The sequence below is a fragment of the Bufo bufo genome, chromosome 5 (genome assembly GCF_905171765.1).
Source record: "Bufo bufo chromosome 5, aBufBuf1.1, whole genome shotgun sequence".
Classification (NCBI taxonomy): domain Eukaryota; kingdom Metazoa; phylum Chordata; class Amphibia; order Anura; family Bufonidae; genus Bufo; species Bufo bufo.
In genome coordinates this window covers 310,548,999-310,572,232 of record NC_053393.1, presented here as the reverse complement: position 1 = coordinate 310,572,232, position 23,234 = coordinate 310,548,999, and the positions used below count along the sequence as shown (strand labels likewise).

Below are 23,234 nucleotides of genomic sequence, written 5' to 3'. Positions count from 1 at the left end.
CTCTAGTGTTGTCCAAGAAAAACAAAATGTTTGAATGAGGCTGCACTACAATTCCGCACAGGGCTTGGCTGGGGCACTGTCATTAAGGGAAAGCTTAGAGGGTGGCAATCCCCTTTATTCTCAGGATTAGTGGAGGTCCCAGAGGTCAGACCCCTACCAAAGTAATGGCACATTTTCATATTTCTTTTTAATAACAATCTAGTGAATATCCCATGTGTTTTTTTTTTTTTAATAAACAGGTGGACGGTTGTGGCGAAACCAACCTCGCCACTGGGTTTTGGAGAGGACTGGCTGCTGGCCTCTTGCCCCAGCATTATGGAGAACAACTATAATAGCCTCCGGCATGGATGCCGGAAGCTTCCCCGTTTCCGAGGCCTCCTGGTAAACCTTCAACAACTGGGGCAGTAAGATATCTCCAAACTTCTTATAAATTTCTACCAGCAGCCCATCAGTACCCGTGTAACGGACCATCAAGGTACGCTCTATCTGAATCTGACAGCCTAGGCAAGGATACCCCATGTAGATATTATGATATATCTTCCCTATTACAACCTAGACGTGACTGATATAAATCAGCATAAAAGGAGCTAAATACAGACACTATGGCCTGGCTATCCACAATTTCCATCCCGTCCACCCCCTGTAAAGCGGTAAAGTATTTCTGTACCTAAAAGAGTTAAACGTCCACAGCCGCTGAGAGAAGGGAACGGTGCGGCGGACAGATGTAAAAACAAAGGGGAAAGGTCAGACAAAGCCCTAGTCAAGTACTTCACCTCCACCACCTGTCTGCACACCAACTCAGATCCTAGTGCCAGACCAATACGTGATAAGGCCTCGTGCGATCTGGTATAGCAAGAAGACTGACGCACAATGGAATGTCGGGTACGCCACAAATCCATCAGGGCCAGCTCCTCTAACAATTTGCCATAGGCTAATACAGGGCCATCAGCATCCGCCTGTGCCCCCCCCCCCCATATCTATCCCAGTAAAGATGAATAGTATTGTTGAAATCTCCCACCATAACAACTGGTATATCAGGGTTACTATTAATAAATGTCAGGGCGCCTCTCAACGCCACACTGCTATAAGGTGGAGGTATATATAGTGATACTAGCAGGTACTCCTGCGTGAAGATAGTACAGCGAATGCAGATATAGCGGCTGTCAGGGTCGATACTGGATGACTGAACCTGGAAGGGAATTGATTTATGGACCAGGACGCTAACCCCACGGGAATAGCTAGAGAACACAGAGTGGAATGTAAGACTCATCCATGACCTATGGAATACCTGTGCCCCTCCTTTGTAAAATGGGTTTCTTGCAAACATACAGTCAGGTCCATAAATATTAGGACATCGACACAATTCTAACATTTTTGGCTCTATACACCACAATGGATTTGAAATGAAACAAACAATGTGTGCTTTAACTGCAGACTGTCAGCTTTAATTTGAGGGTATTTACATCCAAATAAGGTGAACAGTGTAGGAATTACAACAGTTTGCATATGTACCTCCCACTTGTTAAGGGACCAAAAGTAATGGGACACAATAATCATAAATCAAACTTTCACTTTTTAATACTTGGTTGCAAATCCTTTGCAGTCAAATACAGCCTGAAGTCTGGAATGTATAGACCTCACCAGATGCTGGGTTTCATCTCTGGTGATGCTCTGCCAGGCCTCTACTGCAACGGTCTTCAGTTCCTGCTTGCTCTTGGGGCATTTTCCTTTCAGTTTTGTCTTCAGCAAGTGAAATGCATGTGAAGTGTATAGAGCCAAAAATGTCAGAATTGTGTCGATGTCCCAATATTTATAGACCTGACTGTATAATAGCGGGGAAATACGGGCGCAGATAATCCATCACGGCAAATCGCTTTGACAGGTCACCCATGCCACGCACATTCCAGCTCAAAATATTAAATACATTAGCCATACTTGAACATCAGAAGCATGACCCAGCTGATAACATAACATAATAGGAGCATTGTAGGTACTGGTGATACAGTGGTGGTATCATACCAACAGACAGGCATGATATCACAGATACAGAGCAGCAATACAGACATGGTAGAGAAGATCCCCAGAAGTCCTCCATGAAACCAGACATCTAAGTAACGTTTCAAACTCTCTACTTCTGCAGAGCCAGATCGTCCCATGCCATAAAAGGACACTTGCGCTCTGTGGGCAGTTCAGTAGAGGGATATCTTTCCAATAGGTCGCTCAGTAGCAACCAAGGGTACAAACTTGAGATAGACGAACGGCCATCATCTCTCCTCCTGTCGCAGCCGACGTTCATGCTGGTCGATCCATGTGGCCGCATCTTTTGATGCATTGAAGAAATGAACAGATCCCAGTGCAGCCACCCGCAGACGTGCCTGGTACATCAAAGAATAAGACACTTGCAGGGAACGAAGTCGCCGCTTGACATTCAGGAACTGGCTACGCTTCTTTTGGACTCCGGAAGATAAGTCCTCAAAAAATGCAATTGTTTGCCTGTTGATGGTGATGCCAGGGTGGTTTCTGGCAGCACTCAAAATGGCATCCCTGTCCCTGTAGTGAAATAATTTAATCAGAACAGGTTGTGGGTGTGCACCCGGCGGCAGAGGTCTGGTGGGGACTCTTGGCCCATTCCACCGCAAATAAATGGGGAAAGCACCCCAGTGCCAAAGACGTCTTTAAGCCATGTTTCAAAGCAAGACGTAGGTTCTTGTTCCTCAACTTTTTCAGGAATCCCCAGGAGACGTACATTGTTGCGTCTAAGACGGTTCTCCAAATCATCGGTCTTGACTATCAATGCTGAGATCTGTTGTTCATGGGTACGTCACTGACATGACCCTCCACCTCCACCATTCTTCCATTAACTTTCTGCAGATCATAGCGAATAAAGGTGAACTCTTGCCTAAGGGACCCCATTTGCTGCTGTAATGCTGTCAGGGTCACACCACACCGAGTAACTGCCCTGAAGACATCTTTTAGCGTCGGCTCTGCACTCTGGGGAGACATGGCCCTCTTCTCCACTATCCTAGCTGTCTCACAACCTCCATAGTGTCCTCATGGGTTCCTCCTGCTGTAGTCTGGGTTGTCTCCTCCACCTCCAGATCCTCTTCCACGTAGGGTCCCTGCAACTCTGGCATCTTCAGTGGTGCCCTGGAGTTCGCTGCAGCCCTCGGCACACCTCCCGCTCTGCCCTGCTTCTTTACCGTGGAGAGCGTGCCGGCGCCATCTTGTGCACCGCGCTCAGCACCTGCCGTCTACTTGCTCTTCTTGGCAGTTCCTCCGGCCATCAGACCCCTCCAGAAGGAAACCGGGCATTAACAGAGCAGGATATTTGCTGTAGACAGCGAGAGCTAACACGCGCTGCTGCCCCCCCGTATAATTTTTAAAGTCTCTCTCCATGTATTCTAATTTCTACCCTGGCTCTGTAACTTTCTCTTTGGACTTTTAGTATGGTAAATAGTCTTGCTTGCTTGGGTATTCTCATCTTGCTAAGGGGGGTGTACTTTAAAAGAGGTGTGAGTAAGAAGTTTGAATCTATATGGGGACCGTGGTTGAGTACGCCAGGACTACCCACTGGACGTCTTCTATCCTTGCAATTAGGATGGATGCCTAGAATAAGATGAAGTGAAACATGATAATGGGACGGTACGGATGAACGGGTTATGGTAGAAACAGAGGTAGGCGTTTCTCAGTATTTGTGGAGGAGAAAACTGAGCTGACATTGTGGTGGGGTGCAGGTTAAAGGGGGGGGGGGGGGGGGTTTTACTCTTCAGGGTTTATACTTTGTGTATTATTGTGCCCAAGTTGGGCATACATTTGTTTATATCAATGTGTATTTGATGTATGCTTATCTATACAAAAGGGAAAAATGTTTTAATAAAAATTACTTGATTTAAAAAAAAAAAAAATGCCCCCCAGAGGTCTTGTATGACCTTATGGGGGACGAAAAGTGTAAAATTAAAAAAATTTAAGTCTCACATGTAAAAAAATAAAAATAACCCAAATAAGAAATTAAAAAAAATGTAAAAATAGAAAAAAATAAAATAAGACATATTTGGTATTGCCGCGTCAGTGACTGCCGGCTCTATAAATATATCACATGATCGACCCATTCCGATAAACAGCATTAAAAAAAACAGCCATTTTTGTCACCTTACATCACAAAAAGTACAACACCAAGTGATCAAAAAGGCGTATATGTCCCACAAAATGGTACCAATAAAACAGTCACCTCATCCCACAAAAAATACATAAGAAAATCTCTCAAAAAATAAAAAAACCAATAGCTCTCAGAACATAGACACATTAAAAAAATATTTTATTAAAAAAATGCTATTATTGTGTAAAACTTAAATAAGAAAAAGTATACATATTAGGTATCGCCACATCCATAACGATCTGCTCTATAAAAATGTCACTTGACCGAACCCCTCAGGGGAACGCTGTAAAAATAAATAAATTAAAACAATCAATTTTTTTGTCACCTTGCCCCATAAAGTGTTATAATGAATGATAAAACTGGCACCTTGTCCCCTAGTTTCCAAAATGGGGTCACTTCTTGGGCGTTTCTACTGTAAGGGTGCGTCAAGGGGGCTTCAAATGGGACATGGCATCTAAAAACCATGTGGCTCTTCTTTTCTTCTGCACCCTGCCGTGTGCCCATACAACAGTTTATGACCACATGTGGGGTGTTTCTGTAAACCGCAGAATCTGGGTAATAAATATTGAGTTTTGTTTGGCTGTTAACCATCGATGTGTTAAAGAAAGAAAATTGGATTAAAATGGAAAATCTGCCAAAAAAGTGAAATTTTAAAATTTGATCTCCATTTTCCTTTAATTCTTGTGGAACGCCTAAAAAGTAGACAAAGTTTGCAAAATCGGTTTTAAGTAACTTGAGGGGTGTAGTTTCTAAAATGGGGTTATCCACTATGTAGGCTCCACAAAGTGACTTCAGACCTGAACTGGTCCTTTAAAAGTGGGGTTGGGCAATTTTCTTAAAAATTGTATTGCTTCTAAACTTCTAAGCCTTCTAATGTCCTAAAAAAATAAAATTACATTTCCAAAATGATGCCACCATAAAGTAGACATATGGGGAATGTTCAGTAATAAATATTTTATGAAGTATCATTTTCTGTTTTAAAAGAAGAGAAATTGAAATTTAGAAAATTGAGAATTTATTAATTTTTTGGGTAAATTTGGGATTTTTTCATAAATAAAGGTGAAATATATTGACTCAAATTTATGACTAGCATGAAGTACAATGTGTCACGAGAAAACTATCTCTGAATGACTTGGATAAGTAAAAGCGTTCCAAAGTTATTACCACATAAAGTGAGATTTCAGATTTGCAAAATTAGGCCTGGTCAGGAAGGGGGCAAACGGCCCAGATGTGAAGTGGTTAATGACCATAAGTGTCAAAAATAAATTAAGTGGAAAAAAATATATACTTAAGTGTCCCCAGGTCTTGTCATGGCCAATTGGGCAACATACTTTATGCCCAAAAAAAAAAAAAAAAAAAAACGTTAAAAAACTTATGTGAAACACTACATATTACACAAAACAGGGAACTCATTTTAATAAATTTATTTAGGTGTTTTCATATTTAAAGAATAAGGAGCTATAGTTTGACTTTTTCAAAATATTTTGCAGTTTTCGCAAAATAAAATGTAGAAAAAAAAAAATCCCATAAAAGTATATTTAAAATTATTTTGGTAGTCCAACAAAGTTATTAAAACCACCTATTAAACTATTAAATCACCATGTGCGCTAAATCAGGCAAGCGTCAGGTCATTAAGGCTATGGCTACAAGGTGACTACTATCACTACAAAAAATATTGCACAACAATCCCGAGACATAAATGTCACGTGACAAGTTGCAGTGTAGTTGTTCCCTCTGTCACGCGACACTTGTAGCCCTGGCCTAGGGCCCACAGGTTGGTCATTAAAGGGTAAGTGTAGTAAGTGGTTGCTGCATGATGCCTGTCACACAGATATAACTTGTACTGGGCTGGGGGGTGTTCGCAAGAAACCAATGAGTGCCGTACTCCGCAGTGAAGGAATTTTTGGCGATTATTTTTTTTTGGCCAATTACTAGGAGTAAGTTCACAGGGACACTCATTCCAGATAACTGGCCTGTATATCAGCAGATAAAGAACAAAGAAATGTACAATTATTGGCAGCACATCTCCCTGTGTAATCAGCTGTAATCAGAACTGAATGCAATAGGCTGATGCGACATTGTCCGATCGACATTGTGCGGCCACTTGAAATGGTGTCCAATAATCACACTTCAGCATGATAAAGCACTCACATTCGGTCCACCAGTGTGAACAGGAAGGCACAGACTGAGCCCACACTACACTGCCTTTTTCTGCTTCCTCAGCTCCTTACCTTCATTAAAATGCAGTCAAATAATTTTGCTTGGGTTTATACAAAAAAGGGTAATTTTCTCACAAGGATAATATTTGAAATCTGTTACTGCTTGAGTCTGTGTTGGCGTACCTGCCATCAAATGTTAGCACTCCCTTAAACATAAGGCCTTATTCACACAGTCACTGTTTGGTCAGTGACTTTCATCAGTGATTGAGAGCCATAACCAGGTGTAGGTCAAAACCACACAAATTATTAAAATCGTTCCATTATATCTTATTTCTGTGTAGCCTCAACTCCTGGTTTGGGCTGACTATCATTGATAGAGATCACTGACCAAAAACTGACATGTGAATAAAGGTGGATTTACAAGAGCAAATTATCGGGAACGCTTGTTCTCAATCTGCCCATGTAAACGTGCCACCGATCATCGGTTGATCCTGTCTTTCGTGCAGGTGCACCAATCATGGATTCTGCTGTCTAAGCAGCTATCTGCCTCCTAGAAACAATAATCCGGTATATGGATGCGGGATCGCAGTAGTTATTATCATACTGTGAAGGAGATCGCTGCATGTTGTGTCGTGTAAAAGGGACTTTTTTTTATTTTTTTCTCCAGAGCATAGAAGAAAGACAGTGAATTATTTTAATACTTACCAATAAGACGAAGCACGGTGGAAATAATAATGTCTGGGATAAACTGAACAGTTAGGTTGCCCTTTTTGCGCTTCACCCACTTATCCAAAATTGGCCAAAGTTCTTTACTAGAAAAAATAAAGCAGTACAGATATAAGACATTACAATGTAAACATGTATACATATGGATTTTAGTCTTCTAATTGTTGAGTTTTTTTGTAAAAGTATGCTGAGGGCTAGAGAAAATATCATCTTCAGTAGTTCACATTCGAGTTGATTTTTCCATATTTCTGTTCCCTCAGAGGAACAATAGAAAAATCGGATCCGTTTTAGGTTTCATGCACATGATTGCAACAGTATTGTGGTCTGCACACCACCGATCTTTCTGTGTGCATTTTTCTCACTACTATATCGAGAACTAGCTATTTTAGTCCACAAATATAACATGTTCTATAACTTGCAGAGCAGATATATACGGATGAAGACAGCACACAGATCATCTATGCGCAATCAATCAGGCATGGATGGAAAATAGGGTCGTGTACATGAGGCATTAACCCCCATTTGTTTGAAAGGGTTATTTTGAGCACAATTTGCATTAGTTTTTCAATACATTTCACAAATCCGTTTTTTTTCCCCGAGGAACCAAAATAACCGAAAAGTCAACACAGATGTGAACTCAACCTTATGTGTTTTGATGCCAAAAACTTTTTGTAAATAAGAGTAGGTTTCCTACATTTTCTCATTAGTATAAAATGCTAAATCACAACATTTTCACTAACTGTAAAAACTACGTGCTCAAAACAAAAGAAAATACAGTTTCTGGCACACAGGTGGTTCTGCAGTTCAATACGAATGCGGCGATACCAAACTTGAACAGTTTTTTTTTTTACTACTAAAAAAATAAATAACCTTTAGAAAAATCTAAATTTTCTTTGCATCGCTATATTCTGATGGCGATAACTTTTTTTATATTTCAGTCTACGAGCTGTATAAGGGTTTGGTTTTTGCGTAACAAACAGTAGTTTTTATTGATACCATTTTTGTAGTATATACAATGTTTTGATCACGGTTATTCAATTTTTTGGGGGGACAAAATGACAAAAAGGAGACTTTTGTATTACTTACCAGTAAAGTCTCTTTCTCGCTCTTCCTTGGGGGACACAGGAAACCATGGGTATAGCTCTGCTCCCTAGGAGGCGTGACACTAAGTGAAAGCTGTAAGCCCCTCCTCCATCAGCTATACCCTTCAGCCTGGAGAAGAGACTGCCAGTTGCGTGTCCAAGTAGTGAAAGATAACCACCAACCGGAAAAAGAACTGTCGAGCCCCAACGGGGGCAACCAAGCCGGAACCACAACTGTAACCCAAATGAAGGGCGGGTGCTGTGTCCCCCAAGGAAGAGCGAGAAAGAGACTTTACTGGTAAGTAATACAAAAGTCTCCTTTTCTCGCCCATATTCCTTGGGGGACACAGGAAACCATGGGACGTTCCAGAGCAGTCCCAGAAGGGAGGGACCAGAACAAACTAGACCAACACCAGAGGCATCAATCAACTGCCGCCTGCAACACCAGACGGCCTAAAGCAGCGTCAGCCGACGCATGAGTATGCACCCTGTAGAACTTGGTGAAGGTGTGCAAGGAGGACCAAGTGGCCGCCTTGCAAATCTGCTCCGTAGAAGCCCGATTCCTCTGAGCCCAGGAAGCCCCGACCGCTCTAGTGGAGTGAGCGGTAACACCAAGGGGCGGAACCTTGCCCTTGGCGAGATAAGCCTCAGTAACAGCCATCTTGACAAAACGGGCGATAGCAACTTTGGATGCCGCCATCCCTCTGCGCGACCCCTCCGGAACCACAAAGAGCGAGTCAGTATGCCTGAAAGAGCTGGTTACCTCCAGGTAAACCTTGAGCGCCCTGACAACGTCCAGGCGATGAAGCTTCCTCTCCCGCGGGTGGGAAGGGGAAGGACACAAAGAGGGGAGAACGATGTCCTCGTTCAGATGAAAGGCGGAGACCACCTTAGGAAGGAAGGAAGGGACCGGACGAAGAACCACCTTGTCCTGGTGGAACACTAGGAAAGGTTCCAGACATGAGTGCAGCCAATTCGGACACCCTCCGAAGAGAGGTGATGGCTACAAGGAAAATAACCTTGCAGGACAGAAGTCGCAAGGAAACCGTCCGCAGAGGCTCGAAAGGAGAAGCCTGGAGCGCTGAGAGAACCAGGTTCAGGTCCCAGGGCGGTACCGGAGGGCGGTACGGGGGAACCGCGTGAGCCACGCCCTGAAGGAAGGTCTTGACAGGACCAAGGGGGGCCAGTGGGCGCTGAAACAAAATGGACAGCGCAGACACTTGACCCTTCAAAGAACTAAGGCCCAGACCTTGGGCAAGTCCGCTCTGCAGGAAGGACAAAACGGTGGGGAGAGAAAAGCGGAGCGGAGGCATCCCCAGATCGGCACAGAACCCCAAAAAGGTCCTCCAGGTCCTATAATAGATCCTAGAAGAGGACGGCTTACGGGCGCGGATCATGGTGCGGACGATGTCAGGACGGTGGTCTCAACAACCACGCCGTCAAACGTAGGGACCCTAAACGCGGGTGGAAGATCGGTCTCTGAGAGAGAAGATCTTCCCTGGCGGGCAGCGGCCAGGGCGCGTCTGCCAGGAGCAGCATGAGGTCGGCATACCAAGACCGGCGGGGCCAGTCCGGAGCGACCAGAATCACCGAGACGCCTTCCGCCGCGATCTTCCGAAGGACCTTGGGCAGGAGTGGGATGGGAGGGAATATGTATGGGCGCGCGAAGCCTCGCCAAGGAAGAACGAGGGCGTCGGCTCCGCAAGCTCCCGGATCCCTGGCCCTGGACAGATAGGCGGGGACCTTGTGATTGAATTTGGAGGCCATGAGGTCCACGTCCGGTATGCCCCAACGAAGGCAAATGGCCTTGAATACCTCCGGGTGAAGAGACCACTCGCCGGGGTCGACGGTGGTGCGACTGAGGAAGTCCGCCGCCCAATTGTCCACCCCTGGAATAAAAATTGCAGATAGGGCCGGGACGTGGGCTTCCGCCCAACGGAGAATGCTGGTGACCTCCCGCATTGCTGCAGCGCTGCGAGTGCCCCCCTGGTGGTTTATGTACGCCACAGCCGCGGCGTTGTCCGATTGCACACGAACTGGATGACCCTTCAGCAGATGAGTCCAGTGTCGCAGAGACAGAAGGGCCGCTCTCAGCTCCAGGACATTGATCGAGAGTTTGGACTCCGATGGAGACCAAATGCCCTGGACGGATCGGGGGGGAAACACGCCTCCCCAGCCCAAGAGACTGGCATCGGTTGTAACCACCAACCAGTTGAGTGGCAGAAAGGACCTGCCCAGAAGAGGGGACTGTAACCACCAGCGGAGAGATGACCGCACCGGAGGCGATAGATGGAAGGGATGATCCAGAGACTCCGGCGATTTGTCCCAGGAGGAGAGGATCGCCCGTTGGAGAGGGCGGGAGTGAAACTGCGCAAATAGGATCGCCTCGAAGCAGGCAACCATCTGCCCCAAGACCCGCATGCAGAAGCGGAAGGACGGTCGACGGTGGAGAAGGAGACCCCGAACCGCCCGACGGAGGATCAGTCGTTTTTCCGAGGGAAGACGTACCTCCGCCGCTCCCGTGTCTAAAAGCATTCCCAGGAAGACCAGTTGTCTGGAGGGGGGAAGGGAGGACTTGGGGAAGTTGATGACCCAACCGAACCTCGCCAGAGTCTCTAGAGTGAGATCCACGCTGGCGACCGCTTGAGAAAGGGACGGAGCCTTGATGAGGATATCGTCCAAGTACGGTAGCAGAAAAACCCCCCTGGAACGGAGTAAGGCCAAAACCGGGGCCAGGACCTTGGTGAACACCCGGGGGGCTGTTGCCAGCCCAAAGGGAAGGGCGACAAATTGGAAGTGGAGGTCCCCCACGGCGAATCGGAGGAAGCGATGGTGACACCGGGCTACCGGAACATGGAGGTAGGCATCCTGTATATCGATGGAAGACATGAAATCTCCCTGCTCCAGGGAAGCCACCGCGGAACGGAGGGACTCCATCCGAAACCGTCGAAGGAGGAGAAAACGGTCGAGCTTTTTGAGGTCCAAAATGGGCCGCACCGAACCTCCCTTCTTGGGGACTACAAAGAGGTTCAAGTAGAACCCTTGGAACCTTTCCTCTCCCCCCTGTCCAGTAAGGCTTGAACAGCCGTGGAGAACGCAGCCGCGCTTTTCGGGTCCCGCGGCGGGCGGGAGCGAAAGAACCGATCTGGAGGGAAGGATGCAAATTCGATTTTGTATCCGGAGGACACAATTTCGAGAGCCCAGGCGTCGGAGACGTGAGCCATCCAGACGTCCCTGAAAAGGAGGAGCCGGCCCCCCACCCGGGTGGGTGGGGGCGCGCCTTCAGGCAGAGGACTGCTTTGCTGCGGGTGTGCGGGCAGCCTGTGGCCTGCGCCAGGAGGGCTGCGCCCGAAAAAACGGCTTCCTACGCTTATCCTGGGGAGGAGCCGAAGCGGCAGCTGTGGGGGGAGCCCCAGAGGCCCTGCAGGAGGACCGAAAACGAGACGCACCAGGGCGTCCGCGTGGGGGCGCCCCTGGCTTGGGGTTGAGGAAGATTGGTGCTTTTACCACCCGTGGCCTCCGAGGCGGACCCCGAAAAGGCGGGAACCCGCAAACGGTAGCCCCGCCAAGGAACGTTTGGAGGCAGCGTCCGCTTTCCAAACCTTCAGCCAGAGCTCCCTCCTGACGGAAACTGCCAGGGCGGAGGAGCGTGCAATAAGGGCTCCCGCATCAAGGGAGGCCTCACAAACAAAATTCCCGGCCCGAATAATAAGCTGGGCCAAGGAACGTAGGTCCTGGATGGGGACGTCCGAGTCCAACTCCTGTTCCAGCTGCGCGCCCCAAGCAGAGATTGCTTTACCTGCCCAAGCAGAGGCAAAAACCGGTCTGAGATCAGAACCGGAGGCAGCAAAAATGCCCTTGGAAAGGGTCTCCATGCGACGGTCCTCCGCTGACTGAAGAGAGGACCCGTCGGGAACAGGGATCGCCGTGTTCTTTGACAGCCGGGCCACAGGGGGGTCCACCTTGGGTGGGGAGGACCAGGTGGCCACGACATCGGCTGGAAAAGGATAGCAAATATCCAGCTTCTTGGGGTTGACAAAACGGGCGTCCGGGCGAGCCCAAGCCTTAGACACCACGGAGGAGAAATCAGAGTGGATTGGAAAGACTTTTGAGGCCTGCCTGGGTCTGATAAAGGAGACGCTAGCTGCGTCAGAGCTAGGGGGGTCATCTTGCACCTTAAAGGTGTCACGAATATCAGAGATGAGTTGATCCATTGCTGAGGCTAGCTTGGACGGCAGGGCTGAGTCCATTTCCAAATCTGAAACCGCCAATTCACCTTCAGAGAGCGAATCCTTTGGAGAGGAGAGGCCCGTCTGGGTGCGCACGCGTGGCGGGGAGAGGGAGGCTCGCTCTACTCTAAGACGCTTCTGAGAGTGCCTAGCTCTGGAGGGGTCACTAAGAGAGAGTGAACCCGCTGCAGCGGCAGAAGCAGTGGACCCGGAGGGCGCGACAGTAAGAGTGGCGTCCTGCGGGGTAGGCGGCCTGTCTATTAGGCGGCCCACGACATGAGTGAGGCTTTCCACGGCCTGGGACAGGGATCTAGCCCAGTCAGGCGGGTCAGAGGAAGCAGGGAGCGACACAGCGGGCGACTGAGGCTGCGGTGGAGCTCGGCATGCAGTACAGTGCGGATCAGACTGCCCCCAGGGAAAGGGTTCCCTACAAGCAGTACAGGCATGGTACCAAGGCTTGGCGGCTGCAGAAGGGTCTGACATGGTGGAAAAAAGATGTTGCACTTAAAGTGGGAGACCCCAGAGAAAAACTGAACGGGGATTACACCCAAGCAACAGTACTGGTGGCACGGAGGGGGTTAACAGTCCTACCAGACCCGGATGATGCAAGCGGCAGCAGCAAGGGGAACAGACTGAGGAGGCTGTGGAGGAGAGGCAGCAGCACGGAGATGAATGGCTTCAGGATCGGACGGCAGAGAGGATTCCACGCAGCACTATGAGAAGTGGAGCCCGACGAAACCGGAAGTAGCGGAGCGCATGTAGGAAGCTCCGCCCCCCTCTGCCGCGCTGAAGGAGAAGCTGAGCCGCGCGCGTGCGGCAAAATGATTTTAACCCCCAAGGTGATGAAGTGCCGGCCAAGATGAAATGGCGCCGTTCGCGCCAAGTAAGCGGCCCCCGCCGCGCCTGGATGTGGCAGACGGCCTCCTTGCCTGCAGCCGTCCCCTGAAGGCAGCGTCCGTGCCAAGGACTTGCCCAAGACAAAGTCCCCCCCAAATGATGCCCGGTAACGGTCCTGATATGCCCATGGGGGGGGGGGGGGGGGGGTGTAGCAGTGGTGGGGGTGTAGCAGCGGTAGGAAGGGGAGGCTGGAGCAGCCACTCTCACCATATGCTGTCTTCGCCCTCAATCCATCCAGCGGGGTCGCCCCTTCAGCTCCTGGCACCGCAGTGGCAGGAAGCCGGGGGAGGGACTTGGCGTGCGGGCGACCCTGAGCTGGCGGGACGCAGGGGAGCGAGGCTGCCCTGGTCCACCTTGTCTTCTGTGGGGGAGGCGGCAGTGCGGAATTACCGGCACTGGCGCAACTCAACCCCGGGAGAAACAGAGGGGTCTAATGCGCAAAAAATCGAATTAAAACAACAAATAACGCAAAAAATAAAAAATTATAGGAAAACAACCCTGCATAAGCAGGGGGTGTCTTGCCTCCTTGGACACTAAGCAAAAACTGGCAGTCTCTTCTCCAGGCTGAAGGGTATAGCTGATGGAGGAGGGGCTTACAGCTTTCACTTAGTGTCACGCCTCCTAGGGAGCAGAGCTATACCCATGGTTTCCTGTGTCCCCCAAGGAATATGGGCGAGAAAATAAATTGACAAATCGTGTGTATTTTAAAAACAACTTCTGTTACAGCGTTCACCGCATAGGAATTTTTAATTTTTTATTTTAATAGTTCTGAAATTTTCAGACACTGATGCCCAATATCTTAATTTTTATGTTTATGTATTTCTATAAATTGGGAAAGAAGGGCTATTCAAACTTAGTACGTTAGAATATGTTTTTTACTTTTTTTTTTTTATGTACGAGGGGGCTCGTACATGGGATCTTTTGATCCCCTCTCCTATTCACCCTAAGGCCTCTTTCAAACGACCGTATGTATTTTGCGGTCCGCAAAAAATATGAATGACATCCGCCGGCATTCCGTATTTTGCGGAACGGAACAGCTGGCCCCTAATAGAACAGTACTATCCTTGTCCGTAATGAGGACAATAATAGGACATGTATAAGGGTGAATAGGATTTTTACTCCCTCCATTCTGAACTGTGCCTCGTGCAAAGCTCAGCATAGAGAATGCAATTGCAGGCCTGGATCACTTCAGAAGCGTCCAGGCTGCCATGGCTAACAATTGGAGCCCCGCAATTTCACTGTGGGGGCTCCGATAGGAAGGAAGAGGGAGCCGCATCCCTTCACCTCACAGGTGCAAAGATCAGCGTTGATCGTGGCACCTGAGGGTTAAATGACAGGGGCAGCACGATCGCTGCTCTCTGTAAGTGCTGCCGGGTGCCACCCCAGTGACTTCAGCTCGCCCCCACCCCAGTGACTTCAGCTTTGACACAAGGGAGGAATTCCAGGTAGCTGGGCAGCTAATCTGTAGCTTGCAGGGGTGCATAGTACTGCAATTCCTAGCAAGCTGACATGTTCTAATACAGATGGGACACGCTGCCACTTGTAGTTCCACACTCAGACTGCTGCCTCTGCTCTATAGGAATGTTAGTGATAACTAAAGGAGTAGGTGTAATGGAGGTAACAAGACACAGAAGGGCTCAGACGACCACTTTGATGGAGCAGGGCACAGAACCATACATGCAGGAGGATTACTTACACAAGTTCGACAGCCTGCTCTATCTATAGTGCCGCCGTCATGATCCTGAGTGCTCGCTGCCATGACAACCGTGATCTGCCAGCGCAGGACGCAATACAAGCCATGAGACGATTCTCCTACCAATAGGGAAGGGCTACGGACGGCATGATGTTTCAGAAGGAAGACGGACATTTTGGATATGGGCAGTCCTTGCACTACTATAGTATCTAATATTCCAGTGGTAACTGATGACGTACAAGTCACGTGAGGTTACTTTACCGGCATGGAAGGGGGAGAGACTTATCCCAATGAAACCATGTAGGAAAAACTAAAGGGAGAGAAAGGTGGTGGAGTTACTAATTCGGTGGAAAGTGATGAAGTGACCGAGAACAAGAGGAAACGAGAGCAGTGTATGAGGGAGGAGGGGGCTCCGGGAGTATTCTCTGAGAGAAGAGGACAGCAAATTGTGCATTCTCTGAGCGCATTGCGGGCCAGCGGGAGACCAGGGAGCGGGAGTATCAGCAAGCACTTCACTCCTGGTCCGTGGTCACGTGACACAAACGAATCCTCGATGCAAAAAATTTGCATCGAGGATTTTTGTGTGTCGAATTACTCGATTTAATAGAGTACTCGTTGCAGCCCTAGTTTTAACCCCTTCCAGCAGAAGCCAGTATGGACCCAATGCCCAAGCCCCATCATTGAAATCTGACTTGTCAATTACACCACTTTTACATAGGCAATTGACACTTTATATGTTAGGGTACTTTCACACTTGCGGCAGAGGATTCCGGCAGGCAGTTCCATTGCCCGAACTGCCTTCCGGATCCGGCAAACTGATAGCATTTGTCAGATGGATCTGGATGCGGATCCGTCTGACAAATGCATTGAAATACCAGATCAGTTTTTTTCCGGTGTCATCCGGAAAAACTGATCTGGTATTAATTTTCTTAGCATTTTTTAAAAGGTCTGCGCATGCGCAGACCGGAAGGCCGGATCCATTTTTGCCAGAACACTTATGATCAGGCACTAATACACTTCAATGTAAATTAATGCCGGATTGGGCATTCCAGCAAGTGATCAGTATTTTTGGCCGGAGAGAAATCTGCAGCATGCTGGGGTATTTTCTCCGTGCAAAAAAATGTAAGAGGGACTGAACTGATGCATCCCGATGCATACTGAACGGAATGCTCTCTATTCAGAATGCATTAGGATGAAACTGATCAGTTTTTTTCCGGTATTGAGCTCCTGTGACAGAACTCAATACCGGAAAACAAAAACGCTAGTGTGAAAGTACCCTTAGTAGTAAATTAAAATTTTTATTTTTACATTTACTTATAAAAAATTTTTTTTATAAATGGCAAGTTCACTGAAAATTTGTGAAAATTAGCAATTTGAGCCAACAAGTGTGTCATAGAACATTTTAGAATAGACCATGGAAAGAAAAAATAATAATTGTGTTTTAGCCCAAACTTTCTCCCAAGTACAGCAATACCTTGCAATGTGGTCAAAAACTGCAGTATGGGGATACAGCAGGACTCAGAAGGAAAGAGCCATTAGGAGGGAAGATTTTGCTAGAATGCTTTTTGGACACCATGTTGCATTTGCAGAGATCCCAAGGTACCAGTACATTGGAAAACCACAAAATGTGACCCCACTTTGGAAACTACACCAATCAAGGAATTTAACCACTTAAGGACCCCAGGTTTATACCCCCCCTAGTGACCAGGCCCTTTTTTACAAATCGGCACTTCACAACTTTAACGGTTTATTGCTCGGTCATGCATTTTGGCACCCAAATTAATTTTACCTCCTTTTCTTCTCACAAATACAGCTTTATTTTGGTGGTATTTGATTGCTGCTGAGATTTTTCATTTTTCTGATATTAATCAAAATGGACCGCAATTTTCTCAAAAAAAAGTGTATTTTTAAGTTTCTCTGGTTAAATTGTTCAAATATAATTACATTTCTATACAAGTTTGTGTTAGAATTTATTGTGCTACATGTCTTTGATAAAAAAAAATCCAATAAGTGTATATTTATTGGTTTGCGCAAAAGTTATAGCGTTTACAAACTATGGTACAAAAATGTGAATTTTCGCATTTTGAAGCAGCTTTGACTTTCTCAGCACCTGTCATGTTTCTTGAGGTGCTAGAATGCCAGGATAGTATAAATACCCCCCAAATGACCCCATTTTAGAAAGAAGACACCCCAAAGTATTCGCGGAGGGGCATGGTGAGTTTATGTATGATTTTTTTTTTTCTCACAAGTTAGCGGAAAATGACACTGAGGAAAAAATAAAAAAAATAAAAAAAGTTTCCATTTTTGCTAACTTCTGGCAAAAATAATATCTCCCATGGACTCCCTATGCCCCTCAGTGAATACCTTGGGGTGTCTACTTTCCGAAATGGGGTCATTTGTGGGGTGTGTTTACTGTTCTGGCATTTTGGGCGGGGCTAAATTGTGAGCAACCCTGTAAAGCCTAAAAGGTACTCGTTGGACTTTCGGCCCCTTTACGCACCTAGGCTGCAAAAAAGTGTCACATGTGGCATCGCCGTCCTCAGAAGAAGTAGGGCAATGTGTTTTGGGGTGTATTTTTACATATACCCATGCTGGGTGAGAGAAATCTCTCTGTAAATTGACAACTTTGTATAATTTTTTTTTAAAAAGTTGTCATTTACAGAGATATTTCTCACACACAGTATGGGTATATGTAAAAATACACCCCAAAACACATTGCCCTACTTCTTCAGAGTAAGGCGATACCACATGTGTGACACTTTTTTGCAGCCTAGGTGCACAAAGGGGCCCAAATTCCAATGAGTATCTTTAGGATTTCACAGGGCATTTTTACGCATTTGGATTCCAAACTACTTCTCACGCTTTAGGGCCCCTAAAATGCCAGGGCAGTATAAATACCCCACAAGTGACCCCATTTTGGAAAGAAGACACCCCAAGGTATTCCGTGGGGGGCATGGCGAGTTCATAGAAAATCTTTTTTTTTGGCACAAGTTAGCGGAAATTGATTTTATTATTTTTCTTACAAAGTCTCATATTCCACTAACTTGTGACAAAAAATAAAATTTTTCATGAACTCACCATACCCCTCACTGAATACCTTGGGGTGTCTTTTTCTAAAATGGGGTCACTTGTGGGGTATTTATACTGCCCTGGCATTTTAGGGGCCCTAAAGCGTGAGAAGTAGTTTGGAATCCAAATGCGTAAAAATGCCCTGTGAAATCCTAAAGATACTCATTGGAATTTGGGCCCCTTTGCGCACCTAGCCTGCAAAAAAGTGTCACACATGTGGTATCGCCGTACTCAGAAGAAGTAGGGCAATGTGTTTTGGGGTGTATTTTTACATATACCCCTACTTTGTGTGAGAAATATCTCTGTAAATGACAACTTTTTGGGGGCGTGGCCGGAAGCTGATATGAGCGGACGCATGTAGAGGAGCTCCAGACCCAAATCCCTAACTTCTACTTTATCCTGACACTTATCTGCCGCAAAAATTACCTCCAGATCGAGCAGAAGGTCGTGAAAGACCCGCAACGTAAATATGTCCCGGAACAGAGCGCAGTCCGCTGCAGACCGGTTACGAGAGTTTGCCCGCGTGGAAGACCAAGATGGCGCGGGCACACACTCTTCATCATTAGAAGGGGCAATGGAGAATTCTGCGCATGTGGGAGAGGAACATACAACTGCCGAACCGTCCCTCAAGCAGGTCACTGAGCAGCTATTACAAGGAATAGCTACCTTCCGCACGTCAATGGTGGGTAAGCTGGAGGAGGTGAAGGTGGACATAGGCCTACTCAGTCATGATATGCAGGCTATACGGGATCGCGTGAAAGAGACTGAGAACAGGATCTCTGATGTGGAAGATCGCTTATCGAAAATACAGGAGCTGGAGCAGGTGGTCAACTTTTGGCAACAAAAATGTGACAATTACAAGAATCGCACACGTCGCAATAACTTGCGGATAATTGGAATGCCTGAAAAAGCAGAGGGCAATAATCTGTGCAAATTCGTCACTACTTGGTTGCGCAGCTCCTTTCCAGAGGCGACTTTCTCAGCAGCATTTATTATAGAGCGCGCACATCGCATACCCGCCAAACCCCTTCCACCGGGGACCCCACCGAGACCTCTGCTTGCAAGACTCCTGAACTCTATGGACAGAGATCATGTGCTACAGATGGCACGCACTAAGCGGGAACTTAAATATGAGAATAGTAACATCATGATATTCCCGGATTTTTCATCTGAACTGCAGAAACGTACTCAGCCTTTTGGAAGCTCTGTTGATCTCAGTCCCTGTTATACTGCTCCTCCTATATGAATATCTATATATGTTCATAGTCAGATAGGGACAAAGAAGAGTGATAGGAGAAGAGTGGGTTGGACAGGATTATATCTTCACATGTTATATAGGTTGTTAAGCGAGAGCTGAGAAATCCGGATGGGTGTGGAGTCCCCCGCTGGCCTAGTTATCCGGGACATGCACCGGCTCCCCGTTAGAAGTTAGGGAATGGGTTCCTGGTTTAGTTGCAATCTACCTTCATATCAGTTACAAGATCTATTGTGCTACTGGTAAATTGCCATATGCACACCCCGTTTAATTGAAGTGCCACCCAACAAACGTGGTATTTTGTCTTTATGTACCGAGAGTGCTGTGTATGGTCCTCAGATACATCATGCGAGCACTCACAGTTCATGTCAGGGAGAGCCTGACAGTTCAATTGTTATTTGTCCTGTGCTGTATCAATCATGACGTAGTGTTGGAGGAGGGACATGAGGTAAATGAGGTCCTTAATGTCAAATTAACATGTCAGAATTGCGTATAATGTCCTGGAATGTCAGAGGATTGGTAACTGCAAGGAAACGCACCATGGTATTCTCGGCTGTCAGGAGTTTCAATCCACACATTCTATTCCTGCAAGAAACCCACTTGACAGCCGAGAATACAAGGCGGATACAAAAGCCCTGGGCTCAATGGGCGCAACATTCATGCTATACGAATCTGTCCAGGGGAGTGTCTCTAATGGTGCATAAATCCCTTAGATGGGAACTGGAAAAGTGTCAGATAGACTCAGCGGGGAGATGTGTTTGTAGCGGCGTATATTAATTGTACATTGTATGTTATTCTAGGTATGTATGTCCCACCGCCCTTCTCCTTGCAGGTGCCACAACAGGCTGAGTTTCGCAGCCTCCTATCCGTCAGCTCGTATAGTAGGTCTTGGAGATCTTAATATGACTCTAAACAGGGAACTGGATAGACACCATCAGGCTGAGGCTGCTGATAATCGACTTAATAATAAGACGTCCCTTGCAGCACTTTTGGAGGAGGTTGGTGGGTCAGACATGTGGCGCCTTAAATATCCTGACGTCAGGCAGTACTCATGTCATTCAGCCAGTCACAATACGTTATCACGAATAGATTATGCCCTGGGCAACTCACATATGTGCTCCTTAGCATATAATATAGAATATGGGTCTAGGGGTATATCCGATCATGCGCCAGTGCAACTAAAGCTGCTGCTGGGTGGGGGTGTGATCAGACGCTCAACACGGATTAATCCTTTTTGGCTGTCCCTGTTCGGACCATCTGATCGCATTCCCGATCAATTAGCGTTTTTTCTGGAGGGTCATGAAGAAGAAGCGGATAGTACATTGTTGTGGGAAACTATGAAGGCATACCTCAGAGGCTGCCTGCGATCCACTATATCTTATATCAAAAAATCTGCGGCTAGACAGGAGGAAGGATTAGCGACAGAATGTTCCAGGCTAGAAGCAGCATATATAACCGATCCCAGTGATGTAAATAGAGAGTCTTAGCTAACAACAGGGAGGCAATACCTAGCCTTACTTAAAGAAAAAGCTCAAAGGAAAATGTTTTTTGCCAAACAAACGAATTTTGAACTGGGCAATCAATCTAGCAAGCTTCTGGCCCACATTGTTAAACAAAACCAGACCTCCCCCGCCGTACTGCGAGTCAAAGCAATAGATGGACAGATACTGTCTGATCCGGAGACAATAGCTGCTAGATTTCAAGAGTACTACAGGGATTTGTATGAGTCCAAAGTAGACTGAGATAGATGATGTCATGCAATATCTTGAGGATTTGGAGTTCCCTACTTTGACGCAGGAGGCGGCGGAGGGCCTGGAAGCCCCAATAACTGCTTTAGAGCTGCAGGAATCCATAGCACAGTTGGCTGGAAGTGTATATTAAGTATGCGTCCCACATCAACCCGCTTCTGCTACGTATGTATGGAGACGCATTTAGGAATAGATGCCTCCCACCATCATTATATGATGCGACTATAGTTGTGCTTCTGAAACCAGGCAAGGATGCGGATGAGTGTGGATCATATCGTCCGATATCCTTATTAAACATTGTCTATAAGATCATAGAAAAGATTTTGGCCATACGCCTTGGTAAAGTAGCCAGCTCTTTGGTGCATCCGGATCAATCCGGATTTTTGCCAGGTAGGTCCACCACTGACAACATTAGGAGGGTGCAAGTGGTGACCCAGATAGGACTCCAGAGGCAGGAGAAATGGGCCTTAGCGTCTTTGGATACAGCAAAGGCATTTGACTCTGTTGAATGGCCCTATCTATTTCTGGTTCTTAAGAAATTTGGTTTTGGCCCTAACTTTATACAATGGGTGGAAATGCTGTATAAACATCCCAGGGCGAATATATTAGTGAATGGGATGCTGTCAGATAGTTTCAGTCTGGGACGTGGGACTAGGCAAGGGTGTCCTCTGTCACCATTGCTGTTCGCTTTGGCTATAGAGCCACTGGCTATGCGAATCAGGGCGGACTCGCAATTCCGTGGAATCCAAATAGGGGAGCAAGAAGATAGGGTAGGCCTATACGCTGATGACATGGTGCTCTTCATGTCACAGACAGAATCCACACTCCCTAGGGCGATTACTATAATAGAAATATTCGGTCAGTTCTCCGGATTAAGGATAAATTGGTCCAAATCGACCCTGTGTCCGCTATATCAGATGGAAGATACTTTTACTCGAGAAGAGCTACCCATTGTGAGCAGTTATAAATATCTAGGTATATACATAACAAAGGATGTCACATCCTTTCATACCCTGAATACTCAGCCACTCATAATATACTGTAAAGAAAAATGTAGGGTGTGGCAGGGATTACCTCTGTCAGTATCAGGAAGGATAAATCTGATAAAATTGATTATATTGCCGAAGTGTCTATATGTCCTGCAGCACGCTCCATACGTAGTACCAAAAGCATTTTTTCAGAAACTTACCTCCGTGCTCTCACCTTTTATCTGGGGTGCAAATAGGCCCAAGTTGTCGATGGTGAACCTGACTCGCTTTAAAAAGGAAGGGGGCATGTCCTTGCCTGACATCCACTTATACTACCTAGCGCGGCAATTGAGGAATATTAAGTCGTGGTTATATCCGGGAGGCTCTCTCTATAGACAGGAGAAACAACTCGCCGATTACTTGGGCCTCACTAACCTATGGCCGGTTCTAGAGCAACCGAAACTGTTCCCACGTAAGCTATTACCAATTGATAGAGTGGCAGTCCAGGTATGGACAGCTTGTAAGCGGCTACATAATTTGGAGGCGGATCTATTGGAAACCCCGATTTGGGAGAAGCCCATGTTCCCCGATCTGATGGCACTGCGGGACGGAACATTTTGGAAGGAACATGGGGTTACCACGTTGGGAAACTTATACAGTAATAATGTTTTCAATGATTATGAATCCATGAGTCGCAGATGTGGACTCCCGAGACAGGCATTTTATAGGTTCCTACAATTGAGGCATGCCCTGCAGACACACTACCGGGACATCCCAGTCCTTTTGTCCTCATTTCCAATGATTGGTTTTATATGCTCTCAAGGACCGCGTGGCTTCATATCAGCACTATATACCCACCTCTTAGATGTCAAACTGAAAGGTACCCCGATGTTAGCATTAAATAAATGGAAGACTATGATTCCTGATTTATCTAATGAAGATGTGGAGGACGTGCTGGAATCCCCCACACTAGTATCACCAGCCATAAATAACAAGTTTATTCAAGTGTGCATAATACATCAAAGCTACCTAACCCCGCTTAGATTACATAGGATGGGCAGGTGTACTCATTCTGAGTGCCACAGATGCACGTCAGAGGGCGCTGACTTCTGGCATCTCGTCTGGGCGTTTCCAGTTATACAAACATTTTGGGGTAAGGTAATAAATCTACTCTCCGATCTCTTGGAAAACACAGTTCCATTACACCCGAAGACTTGCCTATTTGTAATATTGGATGAAACTGTGTACTCTC

General features: G+C 46.7%; 1 protein-coding gene across 1 annotated transcript in view; it reads right to left on the bottom strand.

Moving 5' to 3' along the window:
- The window catches only part of ICE1 (interactor of little elongation complex ELL subunit 1), a 191,793-nt gene that overhangs the window by 11,028 nt on the left and 157,531 nt on the right, over nucleotides 1–23,234 (bottom strand). The window contains exon 18 of the mRNA XM_040434319.1: nucleotides 7,021–7,127. Coding sequence (XP_040290253.1) covers nucleotides 7,021–7,127 — 107 coding nt within the window. The remainder of the gene's footprint in view (nucleotides 1–7,020; nucleotides 7,128–23,234) is intronic.